The sequence below is a fragment of the Coregonus lavaretus genome (assembly GCF_964263955.1).
Source record: "Coregonus lavaretus genome assembly, chromosome: 7".
Taxonomy (NCBI): domain Eukaryota; kingdom Metazoa; phylum Chordata; class Actinopteri; order Salmoniformes; family Salmonidae; genus Coregonus; species Coregonus lavaretus.
The window spans coordinates 34,025,551-34,042,417 of NC_139994.1; the positions used below are offsets into that span (position 1 = coordinate 34,025,551).

At 44.1% G+C, this 16,867-nt stretch overlaps 1 protein-coding gene across 2 annotated transcripts in view; it reads left to right on the plus strand.

Annotated features, from left to right (window-relative positions):
- LOC311132887 (sodium bicarbonate cotransporter 3-like) overlaps positions 1-16,867 on the plus strand; it is a gene marked incomplete at both ends in the record, with an annotated part of 70,839 nt that overhangs the window by 26,455 nt on the left and 27,517 nt on the right. For both annotated transcript variants that reach the window (XM_084166251.1, XM_084166252.1), the window contains 2 exons: positions 10,277-10,358; positions 14,059-14,205. In XM_084166251.1, coding sequence (XP_084022377.1) covers positions 10,277-10,358; positions 14,059-14,205 — 229 coding nt within the window. The remainder of the gene's footprint in view (positions 1-10,276; positions 10,359-14,058; positions 14,206-16,867) is intronic.

The following is a 16,867-nucleotide window of genomic DNA, read 5'->3' on the forward strand; positions in this document are numbered from 1 at the left end:
TCATTTAGACATATACAGTGCATTCGGGAAGTATTCAGACCCCTTGACCTTTTCCACATTTTGTTATGTTACAGCGTTATTCTAAAATTGTTTTTTTCCCCTCATCAATCTACACACAATACCCCATAATGACGAAGCAAAAACTGGTTTTTATACATTTTTGCAAATGTATTAAAAATTAAAAAACTGAAATGTCACATTTACATAAGTATTCAGACCCTTTACTCAGAACTTTGTTGAAACACCATTTGCAGCGATTACAGCCTCGAGTCATCTTGGGTATGACGCTACAAGCTTGGCACACCTGTATTTGGGGAGTTTCTCCCATTCTTCTCTGCAGATCCTCTCCAGTGCTGTCAGGTTGGATGGGGAGCATCGCTGCACAGCTATTTTCAGGTCTCTCCAGAGATGTTCGATCGGGTTCAAGTCGGGGCTCTGGCTGGGCCACTCAAGGACATTGAGAGACTTGTCCCGAAGTCGCTCCTGCGTTGTCTTGGCTGTGTGCTTAGGGTCGTTGTCCTGTTGGAAGGTGAACCTTCACCCTAGTCTGAGGTCCTGAGCGCTCTGGAGCAGGTTGTCATCAAGGATCTCTCTGTACTTTGCTCAGTTCATCTTTCCCTCGATCCTGCCTAGTCTCTCAGTCCCTGTCGCTGAAAAACATCCTCAAAGCATGATGCTGCCACCATCATGCTTCACCGTAGGGATGGTGCCAAGTTTCCTCCAGACGTGACGCTTGGCATTCAGGCAAAAGAGTTCAATCTTGGTTTCATCAGACTAGAGAATCTTGTTTCTCATGGTCTGAGAGTCCTTTAGGTGCCTTTTGGCAACCTCCAAGCAGGCTGTCGTGCCTTTTTACTGAGGAGTGGCTTCCGTCTGGCCACTCTACCATAAAGGCCTGATTGGTGGAGTGCTGCAGAGATGGTTGTCCTTCTTGAAGGTTCTCTCATCTCCACAGAGGAACTCTGGAGCTCTGTCAGAGTGACCATCAGATTCTTGGTTACCTCCCTGACCAAGGCCCTTCTCCCCCGATTGCTCAGTTTGGTCGGGCTGCCAGCTCTAGGAAGAGTCTTGGTGGTTCCAAACTTCTTCCATTTAAGGATGATGGAGGCCACTGCGTTCTTGGGGACCTTCAATGCTTCAGAAATGTTTTAGTACCCTTCCCCAGATCTGTGCCTCGACACAATCCTGTTTTTCTTAATTTTTACTATTTTTTACATTGTAGAATAATAGTGAAGACATCAAAACTATGAAATAACACATATGGAATCATGTAGTAACCAAAAAAGTGTTAAACAAATCAAAATATATTTTATATTTGAGATTCTTCAGATAGCCACCCTTTGACTTGATGACAGCTTTGCGCACTCTTGGCATTCTCTTAACCAGCTTCATGAGGTAGTCACCTAGAATGCATTTCAATTAACAGGTGTGCCTTCTTAGAAGTCAATTTGTGGAATTTCTTTCCTTCTTAATGCGTTTAAGACAATCAGTTGTGTTGTGACAAGGTAGCGGGGGTATACAGAAGATAGCCCTATTTGGTAAAAGACCAAGTCCATATTATGGCAATAACAGCTCAAATAAGCAAAGCGAAACGACAGTCCATCATTACTTGAAGACATGAAGGTCAGTCAATCCGGAACATTTCAAGAAGTTTCTTCAAGTGCAGTCGCAACAACCATCAAGCGCTATGATGAAACTGGCTCTCATGAGGACCGCCACAGGAATGGAAGACACAGAGTTACCTCTGCTGCAGAGGATAAGTTCATTAGAGTTACCAGTCTCAGAAATTGGAGCCCAAATAAATGCTTCACAGAGTTCAGAGGGGACTGTGTGAATCAGGCCTTCATGGGCGAATTGCTGCAAAGAAACCACTACTAAAGGACACCAATAAGAAGAAGAGACCTGCTTGGGCCAAGAAACACGAGCAATGGACATTAGACCGGTGAAAATGTGTCCTTTGGTCTGATGAGTCCAAATTGGAGATTTTTGGTTCAAACCGCCGTGTCTTTGTGAGACGCGGTGTGGGTGAACGGATGATCTCCGCATGTGTAGTTCCCACCGTAAAGCATGGAGGAGGAGGTGTTATGGTGTGGGGGTGATTTGATGGTGACACTGTCTGTGATTTATTTAGAATTAGAGGCACACTTAACCAGCATGGCTACCACAGCATTCTGCAGCGATATGCCATCCCATCTGGTTTGGGCTTAGTGGGACTATCATTTGTTTTTCAACAGGACAGTGACCCAACCCACCTCCAGGCTGTGTAAGGGCTATTTTTCCAAGAAGGAGGGTGATGGATTGCTGCATCAGATGACCTGTCCTCCACAATCCCCCGACCTCAACCCAATTGAGATGGTTTGGGATGAGTCGGATGGCAGAGTGAAGGAAAAGCAGCCAACAAGTGCCCAACATATGTGGGAACTCCTTCAAGACTGTTGGAAAAGCATTCCAGGTGAAGCTGGTTAAGAGAATGCCAAGAGTGTGCAAAGCTGTCATCAAGGCAAAGGGTGGCTATTTGAAGAATCTCAAATATAAAATACATTTTGATTTGTTTAACACTTTTTTGTTTACTACATGATTCCATATGTGTTATTTCATAGTTTTGATGTCTTCACTATTATTCTACAATGTAAAACATAATCAAAATAAAGAAAAACCCTTGAATGAGTAGGTGTGTCCAAACTTTTGACTGGTACCGCGGTGACTGGTCATCATATATGGTTATGACGTTTCTTTTTATAAACATCATGCTAATAGATTTACTTCTATTTTAAGAGGCTTTGAAGTGGTAATGAACCTGGAATAATCTGCATTTCTCAAGTGTAAACATTGGATTAGTATAGCCTACACTGTTTGATGCCTTGTATCCGGTGAAGGTATTAAACGGATTCAGTCTCTAGCCTCCCCAAGTTCCCATCACAATGAGCAGTCAACAACAGTAGCTGTGCAGCCCACTGAGCCCAGCCCAGCATCATCACTCCACTACTCCTGGCCCGCTATCAAACCCCTGTCTTTATTTCCTGGCTCACCTCTCACTTTTATTACCATTCCCCCATCAAGAGACTGTCAGAGAGCTCATTGTCATGGAAATCCACGAGAAGCAGAAGAGATGTCGGTTACGTGCCAAATGGCACCCTTTTCCCTATACTGTGCACTACTTTCGACCAGGGCGCATAGGACTCTGGTCAAATCTAGTGCACTATGTAGGGAATAGGGTGCCATTTGGGATACAACAGTCAGGTCAGCAGGCAGGTGCTTGCTGTTCTCCCAAGGTGGTATTTCAAACAGGAGAGAGACGATTATGGTAATGTGTTGGTGGTGGGAATCTCAATGTCATCGTAAGACAGTCACATGGAACGGAATGGAATAAATCACTGCTGCAGTTCCCCGGCCAGTGTGATGACTCTTGAAATCGATTATGGATGCCATCTCATGTGAGGGGCGAGATGGAGACCCAAAGGCCATACTAATGAGTGTACAAAACATTAAGAACACTTTCCTAATATTGAGTTGCACCCCCCACTTTTGGCTTCAGAATAGACTCAATTCGTCGGGGCATGTCCTCTACAAGGTGTCGAAAGCATTCCACAGGGATGCTGGCCCATGTTGACTCCAATGCTTCCCACAGTTATATCAAGTTGGCTGGATGTCCTTTGGGTGGTGGACAATTCTTGATACACACGGGAAACTGTTGAGCGTGAAAAACCCAGCAGCGTTGCAGTTCTTGACACAAACCGGGCCCCTGGCACCTATTACCAAACCCTGTTCAAAGGCATTTCAATCTTTTGTCTTTCCCATTCACCCTCTGAATGGCACACATACACAATCCATCTCAATTGTCTCAAGGCTTAAAAATCCTTCTTTAACCTGTCTTAGGCCCTTCATCTACACTGATTGAAGTGGATTTAACAAGTGACATCAATAAGTGATCATAGCTTTCACATGGATTCACCTGGTAAGTCCATGTCATGGAAAGAGCATGTTTTGTATGTGTGTACTGTCTGTTTACAGGTAGACTAGCTGTGTGTGGTTAACAAGTGTTTACCAAGATGCATGTCACCTGTGCTGTGACCGATATTATCTTTTTTTCCCATTTTAATTTACTCTTGTAAGACTGATGTTAGGCTTTAATTATTTTTTAGCTAGGCCTAGTTTAGATTTAAAACTCAGTTTCACATTCACAGCTTCGTGTTGGCAGTCCTAAGACACACTCACACACTGATTGCCAGAGCTGACAATCTAATTTGTCTCTCAGACAGCATTCTCATTCACATTTTAGTGGACACTCTGATCCAGAGCGACTTACAGGAGCTATTAGGGTTAAGTGCATTGCTCAAGGGCACATCAACAGATTGTTCACCTAGTCGGCTCTTGGATTCGAACTAGCGACCTTTTAGTTACTGCGTAGTAAACTATAAAAACGGATTGGCATATCAGATTTAACAAGTGAAATATTGAAATACCGTTATAGGAGGTAAAGTAAAAACCCAAACCAGTCCCTGCATCAATACCAGTATTTAGTAAAATACGGTATAGAGCCCAGCCCTAATAGGCTTAGGTCTATTGTATTAAGAATTTCTGAAATAGCCTGTCTGTATTTACGGACAAGTGCAAGCACAGACAAGTGCTGCTCTGATGGTTTCTAAGCCATAACTGAGCGGTCCAGTGGACAGCACTCCTGGTTTTACAGAAATAAAAGCCAGAAACACTAGAGAATTCTACTTGCAGCAACATCACTTTTTCCCTCTTTTAGCCACACAACATGTCACCGTGACCAACTTAATCCAGCCAAACTCCTCAGTATAGCAGACCTAAGCCAGCAGAGTTCTGGTTCACCCTGTGGTATTTTTGCATCCGTTATGGAGGCTCAGGCATGTCAAAAATAGCCTCCTCTTCCAGTCACAATACCTCATGTGAGGCTGAAATAGATTGAGAGACTTGTCGGGGGGCCACAGGAAACAGAGGGGAATGGTGTGAAACATCACTAATGAGTGCTAAGAGGCTTTGTATTGGATGAAACAGAGTGATGATCTCTTATTAGGTTTGAATTGGATTCTGGTCACATATCAAGTGTAATTATTAGACTAGGCCTGTTGTGTGTTGTCGTGGTTCTGCCCTGCTTTTCAGGGCTGAGTGTCTAGCGCTGATAAAAAAAGCACAGTTTTTAATTGGACTTTGGGATCAAGAGGCAGTGTTGTTGCTACAAGGCGTGAAATATGAATACATTTTGAAAGGGTGTAAATGGTCCTCTAGTCATGTGCTCTGATGTGTTGCCATGATCATGACTATTACGCTATTTCATTTCATTGGGCTCATAGTATTGCTTTATTTATGGCGTTTCAGTGTAACCCTAGCCTACCTGTCACGACTTCCTCCGAAGCTGCCTCCTCTCCTTGTTCGGGCAGGCTTCGGCATTCGTCGTCACCGGCCTTCTAGCCACTGCCGCTCCTCTTCTCATCATTCCATTTGTTTTGTCTTGTTTTTCACACACACCTGGTTCATATCCCCTCATCAGTCCCTGTATAAGTATTCCCTCTGCCCCCCATGTCTTTGTGTGTGATTGTTTCCATGTGGAGGTGTCGATAGCTCGGTGGAGCATTATGTACTTTATCGCCGGGATATTCACCCATGTGTTTTGTTTTCCCCAGTGTGCTGTTAAGTCGCACGGTAGTTGTTTTACGCATTGCTGCGAACCGCTGTATTGGCCGAATAAACCATTATTCTGTGATTTACACCTCCTGCGCCTGACTCGTCCAAATCACCCGCTACAGAATCACACACCCAACAGCATGGAGTCTTTGAGCGGGTCCAGGAGCATTCCAACATGTTAGCCAGCTTGGGCGAAGTGATGGATCGGGTTCTCCAGGTCGTCCAGCGCCAGGACAGGAGAGGAACCGACCCTGCGGAACCAGCTGAGCGACCGGATCCAGCCACCCACACCCCAGCACCCAGATGTATTCACCTGTATCGACAGAGGGAATACGACGGGACAGCGGCCCGCTGCCAGGGTTTCCTCCTGCAGCTGGACTTCTATTTCACCACCATCAACCCTGCTCCATCGGATCGGGAGAAGGTGCTGCCCTCGTCTCCTGCCTCTCGGGGAAAGCCCTGGAGTGGGCCAACGCTGTCTGGAGTGAAGGAGGAGACGCGTTGGACAACTACGGAGAGTTCGCTCGCCTCTTCCGGGCAGTCTTCGATCATCCCCCCGAAGGAAGAGAGGCGGGCGAGCGTCTGGTCCATCTGAGGCAGGGGACGAGGACCGTGTAAGACTTTGCTCTGGAGTTTAGAACTCTTGCGGCTGGGTCCGGGTGGAACGACCACTTTCGATGCAGCCTGCCTGAGGACGTCCGAAGAGGGCTAGCCTGCCGGGATACCATGTTGACCTTCAACCAACTGGTGGACATGGCCATCCGGTTGGATAACCTGCTGGCTTCGAGAGGACGTCCTGGAAGGGGCCTACCCGTTTCACCCCCCTTCAACCCGGATCACGTTCTGATGGAGCTGGGTGGTGCAGCGTTCCAGGAGAATGGAGGATGACAGATCCAGTGTCACTCTTGTGGAAAGAGGGGACATTCTGCTGCACGATGTCGTCAGAGTTCTTCTGATTCTGGAGGCGGTAGGCAGGGCACTCTCACGTCACCTCAGGTAGCACAAACCCACACTCGTTCAGAGCCCTCTGCTGCGCATTTCACCATCCATGTCAACTTCCCTGATTACACGGTAGTTCCCCAGTGTAAGGCGCTGGTAGATTCAGGCGCAGCTGGGAACTTTATGGACAGGTCGTTTGCTCTTAGCCTACGTATTACATTGGTTCCCCTGTCTACTTCCACCGTGCGTATTCTCCCCGAATACCTCGATTTGGCGCACGTGTTTTCCAAAACGCAGGCAACCAAATTACCACCCCATTGGGCGGGGGATTGCGCAATAAACCTCCGGTTAGACGCTGTGCCTCCAAGGAGTCATGTATATCCCCTGTCGCAGGCTGAAACAGAGGCTATGGAGACATACGTCTCCGAGTCCCTGCATCAGGAGTTCATACGTCCCTCCACTTCACCCGCCTCCTCAAGTTTATTTTTTATGAAGAAGAAAGACGGGGGTCTGCGTCCTTGCATTGATTACCGTGCACTTAATCAAACAACCATTCGCTATAGTTACCCTGTATCCCTCATTTCCTCTGTTATCGAATCAGTGCATGTGGCGCGCTTCTTCACAAAATTAGATCTCCGGAGTGAGTACAACCTGGTGCGTGTCCGGGAAGGGGACGAATGGAAGACGGCATTCAGCACAACCACGGGGCATTATGAATACCTGGTGATGCCGTATGGGTTGATGAATGCTCCATCAGTCTTCCAGAACGAGGTGTTTCGGGACATGCTTGGTCGCGGTGTGGTGGTCTACATTGATGACATCCTGGTGTATTCAGCTACGCGCGCCGAGCACGTGTCCCTGGTTCGCAGAGTGCTTGGCTCTTCAGGGTTATTTTTGGTCTCTTTGTTGCCTCTCTGATTAATGCCCTCCTTGCCTGGTCCGTGAGTTTTTGTGGGCGGCCCTCTCTTGGCAGGTTTGTTGTGGTGCCATATTCTTTCCATTTTTTAATAATGGATTTAATGGTGCTCCGTGGGAAGTTCAAAGTTTCAGATATTTTTTTATAACCCAACTCTGATCTGTACTTCTCCACAACTTTTTTAAAGGACCAAAGAGTTTGGTCTGCTTCGTGTTTACATTTTTGCCATGGAAAAAATATTGCTGATATCCTCACAGCCCTACACTGGGAGTCGTTGTCCCAAAGGTGGGAAGGCAGGCGACAAGCTTAGGTCCAAAATAAGGCAGAACCTCTCCTGTTCTACTACACTGCCAGCCAGGCAGAACCTCCCCTGTTTATAGCCGATTTATGGTCAATCCGATGTCTGTATTGCTTGTACAGCGTTTACTGCGATATGGCCTCTGCAAAAGTCAGAGCATTCATAATTATTGCGCTTCGCGGAGCAGAGCAGTTGTGAAGGAAGTTGTCAAGGAAGTGAGTTTGTTTTTATACAGGACGTACCGCCCCCACCTACCAACAACCAATCATGTCAATGCGGCGCTATATGGAGCAATACGTAGCCCTCCACATTGTTACAACATTTGGGAGGCGTACAGCGATGCGGTATGGAGCTTGATTTGGCCTCCGCAAGCCTACAGAAGCTCTGCAATTGCATCACACCCTCCGTACGGAGCCTCTAGACTGCATTTCCGGATCAAGCATAAATCGGCTTTTACCTGCACAGCCAGCCAGGCAGAACCTCCCCTGTTCCACTGCACTGCCAGCCAGCCAGCCAGGCAGAACCTCCCCAGTTCCACTGGACTGCCAGCCAGCTAGGCCAGACAGAGTGCAGCTTGCATTATTGAAGCCCCAACATCCATCATGATGGGTGTAACTCCCACAGTTCAAAGTCAGACTGCTGACTGTGCTGGTTAAAGGTAGACTCAGAAATGCATGTAGTAAACTGCAATATCGGGTCGAATTCAGCAGCTAAGACCATTTGAGCATGAGGCTCACTCCACTGCTTTGGTCCTGTAGCTATCACGTTGTAGCAGCGTGAAGCGCACCCTTGCACATGCGCAGATACTCTGTGTGCCTGTGTGAGAGCAAAGTGTTGCGTCACGCTCATCTGAATATCTGCATTGCTGCTTGTACCAACATATCGCTGAGTCTCAGTTTAATATTACATTATTTTAAAGCCAATCTAGGGACTGATGTGTGTAACTCTCCAAAGTTCAAAGCCAGTTACTGAGCATTGCTGACAGTGCTAGTTAATATTATATTATTTCAAAGTCCATCTATGGACTGATGTTGCAAATTTGGGCAAGCTTAAAGGACTTTTTTTTTTTTTTTTTTACAAAATCTCTAATTTAATGAAAGGACGCACATGCCTGCACACTAAAAAGTGTTGCTTGAGTCCAACAAAATATAATATATCATTGCAGATAATGTTTGGAATGACACCATTTCATGTGTACAACATCTAAAGACCTGCATCACTATACTGGAAGCTTTGCCGTTTCTAAAGGGGACGTATTTGGGTGTTTTTGGAGCTTTGTTCATGTTTTCTGGGTGCCCACATACTACCGAATGAGCCTGAGGAGGTCTATCGCTGGTGGGGTAAGTTTCTCAAAACCAAGTTAAATCACTAAAAAGTGTCTGAACACTTCTATAGCATACCATTTACGTCCCAAAATAGAGATTTGGTTAAAGAAATGTACTTGCCCTTTAAACATGATGCTGCAATGTCCTGACTAATGATAGGCCTAATTCAATGTGTCAATGTTTGAAACTGTCCCTTAACAAATACACTTTATTATTAAATTGCCCCATTTCTGGGATGCCATTTTGCATCCCTGTATCAGTACATTTATGCTAAATGATACATCTACATACTTACTGGTGCCAAACTGTGGTTTATGTTACCTTATGCTAATACTGTACCAGTACTGGTCCATGAAGAATAATTAAATTAGATATAGGCCTATAACCCTAGTGTAGGGGTATTCAAATCTTACCCTACAAGTTCCGTAGCCTGCTGATTTTCTGTTCTACCTGATAATTAATGAATTAATTACACCCATCTAGTATCCCAGGTCTAAATCAGTCCCTGATTAGAGGGATAATTAAAAAAGCAGTGGAACTGGCTTCGAGGTCCAGATTTTAATTTGAGGGCCCTAGTGTATCTCCCAACAAAGACTGGAACATCCTTGTAATAAAGTACCATTACCTTTCCTCCAGAGGAAGGAAAATATTCATCCTATCTGATAAGCTACATTTCCCCTATCCTCATAGGACCATCCTAATCTCACAAGCGTACAGTATTCTGTTTTGCTACACGGTTTCAGTTAAGTGAAATGAAATGAGAGCACAGTGTTTAGGATGGTGGATCAGGCTAACATTTCCTAGCCCAGGTGCAGGAATACTGTCAAATATGCCTATTCCCGGAGACGATACATAATAATAGCCTGATATTCCTGAATCCTGAAATCAAATCAAACACACTGAAATGGTGTGTGTGTCAAAGCAGCTTGTTCTCTGCGAAGGCAACACAAGCTGCTGTTACACATGTTGTTGAATATCAGACAAACACACATCTTGTTGGTGATTTCGGTGGTAAACCTAGACTAATGGCTGGATGTGCTGTTATGCCACTCTGGCGGTCTTATAAAGTCATTTTTACACGCCTCTGGCTCAGTCTCGGTTTCAACTGTCAGTTTATTGGTCCATTAAAGGTCCATCTCTGTCTCTCAGGGTCTGGATGAGGAGGCCATCGTTGACCTTGGGAAGACCAGCTCCACCACCCACACCAACTATGGGACGGAAGAGCTGGAGAGTAAGTCCCTACAGTACAGCCCTACCCACTTACTATTCCTGTGTGCATAGTGAATGTGTTGGAGTGGTGTAGCAGTCAGGTTTGAGGTCATTTCCACTTCCAATTTACTTCCTGAATTAACTGAATTGATATTGAATTGACTCCAACCCTGGTATCAGTCAGTGTGTGTGTGTGTGTGTGTGTGTGTGTGTGTGTGTGTGTGTGTGTGTGTGTGTGTATAGCTACAGTATGTGTGCTTTCCTTTGTTACTGTTGTCTATATGCCTGTTTGCTTGTCTCTGTGTGGGTGCTTCCTGTCCACATATAGGCCTAGAGACGTGCTGTGAATAGAAAGAACAGGTGTTGCTGATTTTGTTTCTCAGGGGGCCTTGGCAGGTTAAAGCCAGCCCCAGCCTGGCGCTCCTCTCCTGTAGCTTTCCAGAAGGGTATGTTCGTTAGCCAGGCATACATGAGCGCACAGGAATATTGTAACTGTAATTGAGCTTATCTGTCATGTACAGCTTTATTCAAGTCCAGCTGGAGATTCTTTGTGTTTATTTTTTTAACATACCTGTATGGCTATATAAAAAATAATGCTGTACAATTTCATCACAATTTTCCCGAATTAGCCTAGAGCTTTGGTTTCAATTACAAAATAAGGATTTCCAATGGGATGATATGGCTGGAAAAACTGGCTGAAATGATGTCATTGCAAGATTTGCTCGCTGGGATAGTATCAGCTGTGGTATTGTAGTGTTGTATCACATAAAAGTACAGTACATAACAGTACAGTGGTGTCTCCTTACCCCAAACATTCTCTGCCTATCTAACTTTGATTAGCCGCAAATTGAGAGATTAGGACATGATTAGCTGTCCACATGGCCTTTGAGTATCTGGGCTGTCTAGGTTACAAAGCTATCTTTCTCTATCTGAGCTGTAAATTCAAGGGGATTTCAAACAGGACCTGTGATTAACTCTAATAAGTAGGTACTGAGCCAAGACGACACCTTCCAATACTTGCCCCTGGCAGAAAAATGCTGCATATTCCGTTTGAGGTTGCAGTGCAGTATACAGAATGGTTGACCAACAGTGTACTAAATGTTTAGTAGGCTATTTAGGGTCATACAAATCAGTATGATGAGTCATTTTATTAGAGGTCAATATGTAGGGGCATGAAACATTCACAGTGCATGTTCACAAACATTCACAGCGCATTTTTCCAGGATGAGGACAATATTTGAGTTGTATTTCTTTTAGAACATAACTCTGTGTTGCCTGAAACAGAGCTGGCAGTGAGCCAGCTGTGAATGAGAGCGATCCTCTGTGGTCCATCTCCTGGGAACGAGGCAGAGAGAGGAGAGGCTTTTAACCCTTTTGATTAAAATCTAATCAGCATAATAAAACGATCCCCATAAAAATCTGTTTAAGTCTGTTTAAGTTAGAGATATATTGTTTGTCTCAATCCGCCACATCCGCCGATATCGGCCTTCCGCTTCTGCGATGAAAGGGGGCAGAGCTACAGCTGTGTTTGTCGGACCATGAGACATCCCGAAAATCGGTCTTCTCACAAAAAACGTCTGTAGTGTCCGAACGGTTTGGCCTACAAACTATTATGACACGTCTATGGAAACACGTACATGTCGGTGGTTTTACTCTATGACCCCCACAAATGTCACGGGACTCGTCTGAAGGTAGCCCGGTACCAGTTTAAAAAATGAATGGACGTACAGTGAGGGAAAAAAGTATTTGATCCCCTGCTGATTTTGTACGTTTGCCCACAGACAAAGACATGATCAGTCTATAATTTTAATGGTAGGTTTATTTGAACAGTGAGAGACAGAATAACAACAAAAAAATCCAGAAAAATGCATGTTAAGAACATGACATAGACTGACCAGGTGAATCCAGGTGAAAGCTATGATCCCTTATTGATGTAAAATCCCCTTCAATCAGTCTAGATGAAGGGGAGAGACAGGTTAAAGAAGGATTTGTAAGCCTTGAGAACAATTGAGACATGGATTGTGTATGTGTGCCATTCAGAGGGTGAATGGGCAAGACTTAAGTGCCTTCGAACAGGGTATGGTCGTATGTGCTAGGCACATCAGTTTGTGTCAAGAACTGCAACGCTGCTGGGTTTTTCACGCTCAAAAGTTTGGTCCACAACCCAAAGGACATCCAGACAATTTGACACAACATGGGCCAGCATCCCTGTGGAACTCTTTCGACACCTTGTAGAGTCCATGCCCTGATGAATTGAGGCTGTTCTGAGGGCCACTCAATATAAGGAAGGTGTTGTGTTAATGTTTTGTACACTCAGTGTATATGGAAGTAATTTAGTGCCTAAAAAAGGGTTTAAATATGTGTCAAATTATCGTTCTTCTTATATCTCTCAGATATAGGACAGACACTTCAATTGAAACTTCCTTTTGATAACTTCTTTCTGTTTTTCCATGTATGAATCTGTTATTCAATGCGTTTATTATGGGCTAATAGCAGTAAGTCCAAATTCAATGTTTTATCAAATATTTCTTATATATACACTACCGGTCAAAAGTTTTAGAACACCTACTCATTCATTTATTTTTACTATTTTCTACATTGTAGAATAATAGTGAAGACATCAAAACTATGAAATAACACATATGGACTCATGTAGTAACCAAAAAAGTGTTAAACAAATCAAAATATATTTTATATTTGAGATTCTTCAAATAGCCACCATTTGCCTTGATGACAGCTTATTTGAGCTGTTCTTGCCATAATATGGACTTTGTCTTTGACCAAATATTCTGTATACCCCGTTACCTTGTCACAACACAACTGATTGGCTCAAACACATTAAGAAGGAAATAAATTCCACAAATTAACTTTTAAGAAGGCACACCTGTTAATTGAAATGCATTCCAGGTGACTACCTCATGAAGCTGGTTGAGAGAATGCCAAGACTGTGCAAAGCTGTCATCAAGGCAAAGGGTGGCTATTTGAAGAATTCTCTAATATAACATTTATTTTCATTTCTTTAACACTTTGTTGGTTACTACATTATGCCATATGTGTTATTTCATAGTTTTGATGTGTTCACTATTATTCTACAATGTAGAAAATAGTAAAAATAAATGAATGAGTAGGTGTTCTAAATCTTTTGACTGGCAGACTTTTGTCTGGGGAATGCAGCTAGCAACAACATCATTGCCACATGTATTTCCGATGCCGCCCTCGCTGTGTCTGTCGTGTGTGTGTCTGTCTCACTTTGTCTTTCTCTCGCTCTTTATCTCTCCACTGTTCCTCCATTATCTTTTCCCTCTCCCCCCTGTTCTGTTCTTGTATTTTCTCTCTCTTTATCTTTATTTATCTCCAACACTCTATGGCTCCCTTCGTTCATCTCTTTTTCTTTGCATATTCATCTGATAGACATGCCTTTCTCTTATCCTTTCCTTTCCCTGTCTTATTTTCATTATTCCCTAACTTGAGAGTATCTCACAACTCATCCTCCAAAAATGACTATTGGAACAGAAACTAGGACATTTGCATTTCAGAGCAAGAATCCAACAATCCACTGGAACAAAAACTATAATGAGGGATTGTGGAAAAAGGAACAGCAAAAATAGACTAATGTGGAAAAAGTGATGGTCTTTTTCTTCCCTGTGTAAGTAGGTTATTCACAGGAAATGGAAACTTGGTAATCTGTCAATCTCTCTCTGGTCTGGTCTGGTTTGTCTAAGGCCACAGGGCGGTCTACGTCGGGGTCCATGTGCCCCTGGGCCGGGAGAGCAAACGCAGGCACCATCGCAGAGGCCACAAACATCACCGCAAGAGGCGGGAGCGGGAGGAGGACCGCGAGGAGGAGGAACGTGAGGACCCCACTTATGGTAACCAACTGAAAGTCCAGTAAAAAGCATCAGCTGACTGTTAGTAGAGGTGCTGACTTAAGGAATAGTAAACGGTGTAATAAATTAATAAAGTCAGACACTTTATATGCTGACAACAATGTAATAGGTTAACAATTTTGACCCATTAGCTGACTGTTAAAAATGTTAGTAGAGGTGCTGACTAAAGGAATATTAAACTGTAAAATAGAAAATAGAAAAAAAAGGAAGTCAGACGCTACATATGCTGACAACTATTTAATAGGTTAACAATCTTTACTCATACAATTGTTGGGAGCATATATAGAGTGTGCAACTTTCTTTCTTTTTACACAACTAACTTCTGTTCTACCTTCCGTGATGCTCCACATTCATCTCCTCATGCAATTTAATAAATGTGTGGTGGCACATACAGTGCATTCGGAAAGTATTCAGACCCCTTGACTTTTTCCACATTTTGTTACGTTACAGCCTTATTCTATAATGGATTAAATTGTTTTTTCCCCTCATCAATCTACACACAATACCCCATAATGACAAAGCAAAAACTGTTTTTTAGAAAATGGTGCTAATTTATTTTTTAAAACTGCAATATCACATTTACATAAGTATTCAGACTCTTTACTCAGTACTTTGTTGAAGCACCTTTGGCAGCGATTACAGCCTCAAGTCTTATTGGGTATGACGCTACAAGCTTGGCACACCTGTATTTGGGGAGTTTCTCCCATTCTTCTCTGCAGATCCTCTCAAGCTCTGTCAGGATGGATGGGGAGCATTGCTGCACAGCTATTGTCAGGTCTCTCCAGAGATGTTCGATGGAGTTCAAGTCAGAGACTTGTCCCGAAGCCACTCCTGCGTTGTCTTGGCTGTGTGCTTAGGGTCGTTGTCCTGTTGGAAGGTGAACCTTTGCCCCAGTCTTAGGTCCTGAGCGCTCTGGAGTAGGTTTTCATCAAGGATCTCTCTGTACTTTGCTCCGTTCATTTTCCTCTCAATCCTGACGACTCTCCCAGTCCCTGCCGCTGAAAAACATCCCCACAGCATGATGCTGCCACCAACAGGCTTCACCGTAGGGATGGTGCCAGGTTTCCTCCATACGTGACGCATGGCATTCAGGCCAAAGAGTTCAATCTTGGTTTCATCAGACCAGAGAATCTTGTTTCTTATTGTGTGAGTTCTTTATGTGCCTTTTGGCAAACTCCAAGCGTCATGTGCCTTTTATCTGAAGAGTGGCTTCTGTCTGGCCACTCTACCATAAAGACCTGATTGGTGGAGTGTTGCAGAGATGGTTGCCCTTCTGGAAGGTTCTCCCATCTCCACAGAGGAACTCTGGAGCTCTGTCAGAGTGACCATCGGGTTCTTGGTCACCTCCCTGACCAAGGCCCTTCTCCCCCGATTGCTCAGTTTGGCCGGGCGGCCAGCTCTAGGAAGAGTCTTGTTGGTTCAAAACTTCTTCTATTTAAGAATGATGAAAGCCACTGTGTTCTTGGTGACCTTCAATGCTGCAGAAATTTTTTAGTACCCTTCCCCAGATCTGTGCCTCGACACAATCCTGTCTCGGAGCTCTACGGACAATTCCTTTGACCTCATGGCTTGGTTTTTGCTCTGACATGCACTATCAACTGTGTGTGTCTTTCCAAATAATGTCCAATCAATAGAATTTACCACAGGTGGACTCCAATCAAGTTGTAGAAACATCTCAAGGATGATCAATGGAAACAGGATGCACATGAGCTCAATTTCAAGTCTCATATCAAAGGGTTTGAATACTTATGTAAATAAGGTATTTCAATTTTTTATTTGTAATACATTTGCAAACATTTCTACAAACCTTTTTTCTCTGTCATTACGAAGTATTGTGTCTAGATTGATGAGTAAAAATATTATTTAATCCATTTTAGAATAAGGCTGTAATGTAACTACATTTGGAAAAAGTCAAGGGGTCTGAATACTTTCCAAATGCACTGTATGGCTTAATAGGCTGATTCAACCTATGTTGTTAGCTTACATGCAAGTAGGCTACCATGGGCTAATTTGGACGTAATCATAAAGTTTTGGATTCACATCAACTCAAAACAACTCCCACCCCAACTTCAGCTGCTACCCTCAAGCATTCTCCCAAATAACATTTTGATTGTTATTCTCAATTATAATACTGAGTGTTGAGTCATGCTTCCTAGAGGCCAAAACAGAACCCTGTAGTGGGCAGGGGAGGGTACCTGGCACAGTCTCTCAGGCATCTGTGATTGTTTGGCTGAGCTCTTCAAATAGAGGCGGAAACATAGAGACCTATCTGTCCAGTCATTTAGAGAGAGTGTTCATGCTGTGAATGGAACATCACTCTTAAAGGCAAACCCAGGCCTCCAGGAGCAAGCAGTGACACTGATGGAGGGGACTGTGTGTGTGTGTGTGTGTGTGTGTGTGTGTGTGTGTGTGTGTGTGTGTGTGTGTGTGTGTGTGTGTGTGTGTGTGTGTGTGTGTGTGTGTGTGTGTGTGTGTGTGTGTGTGTGTGTGTGTGTCTGTGTGAGTCTACATCGGGGTCCATGTGCCGCTGGGCCAGGACAGCAAACGCAGGCACCACCGCTGAGGTCACAAACACCACACACAAACTCACACACACACACAGACACACACACAGACACAGACACAGACACACACTCACACACAG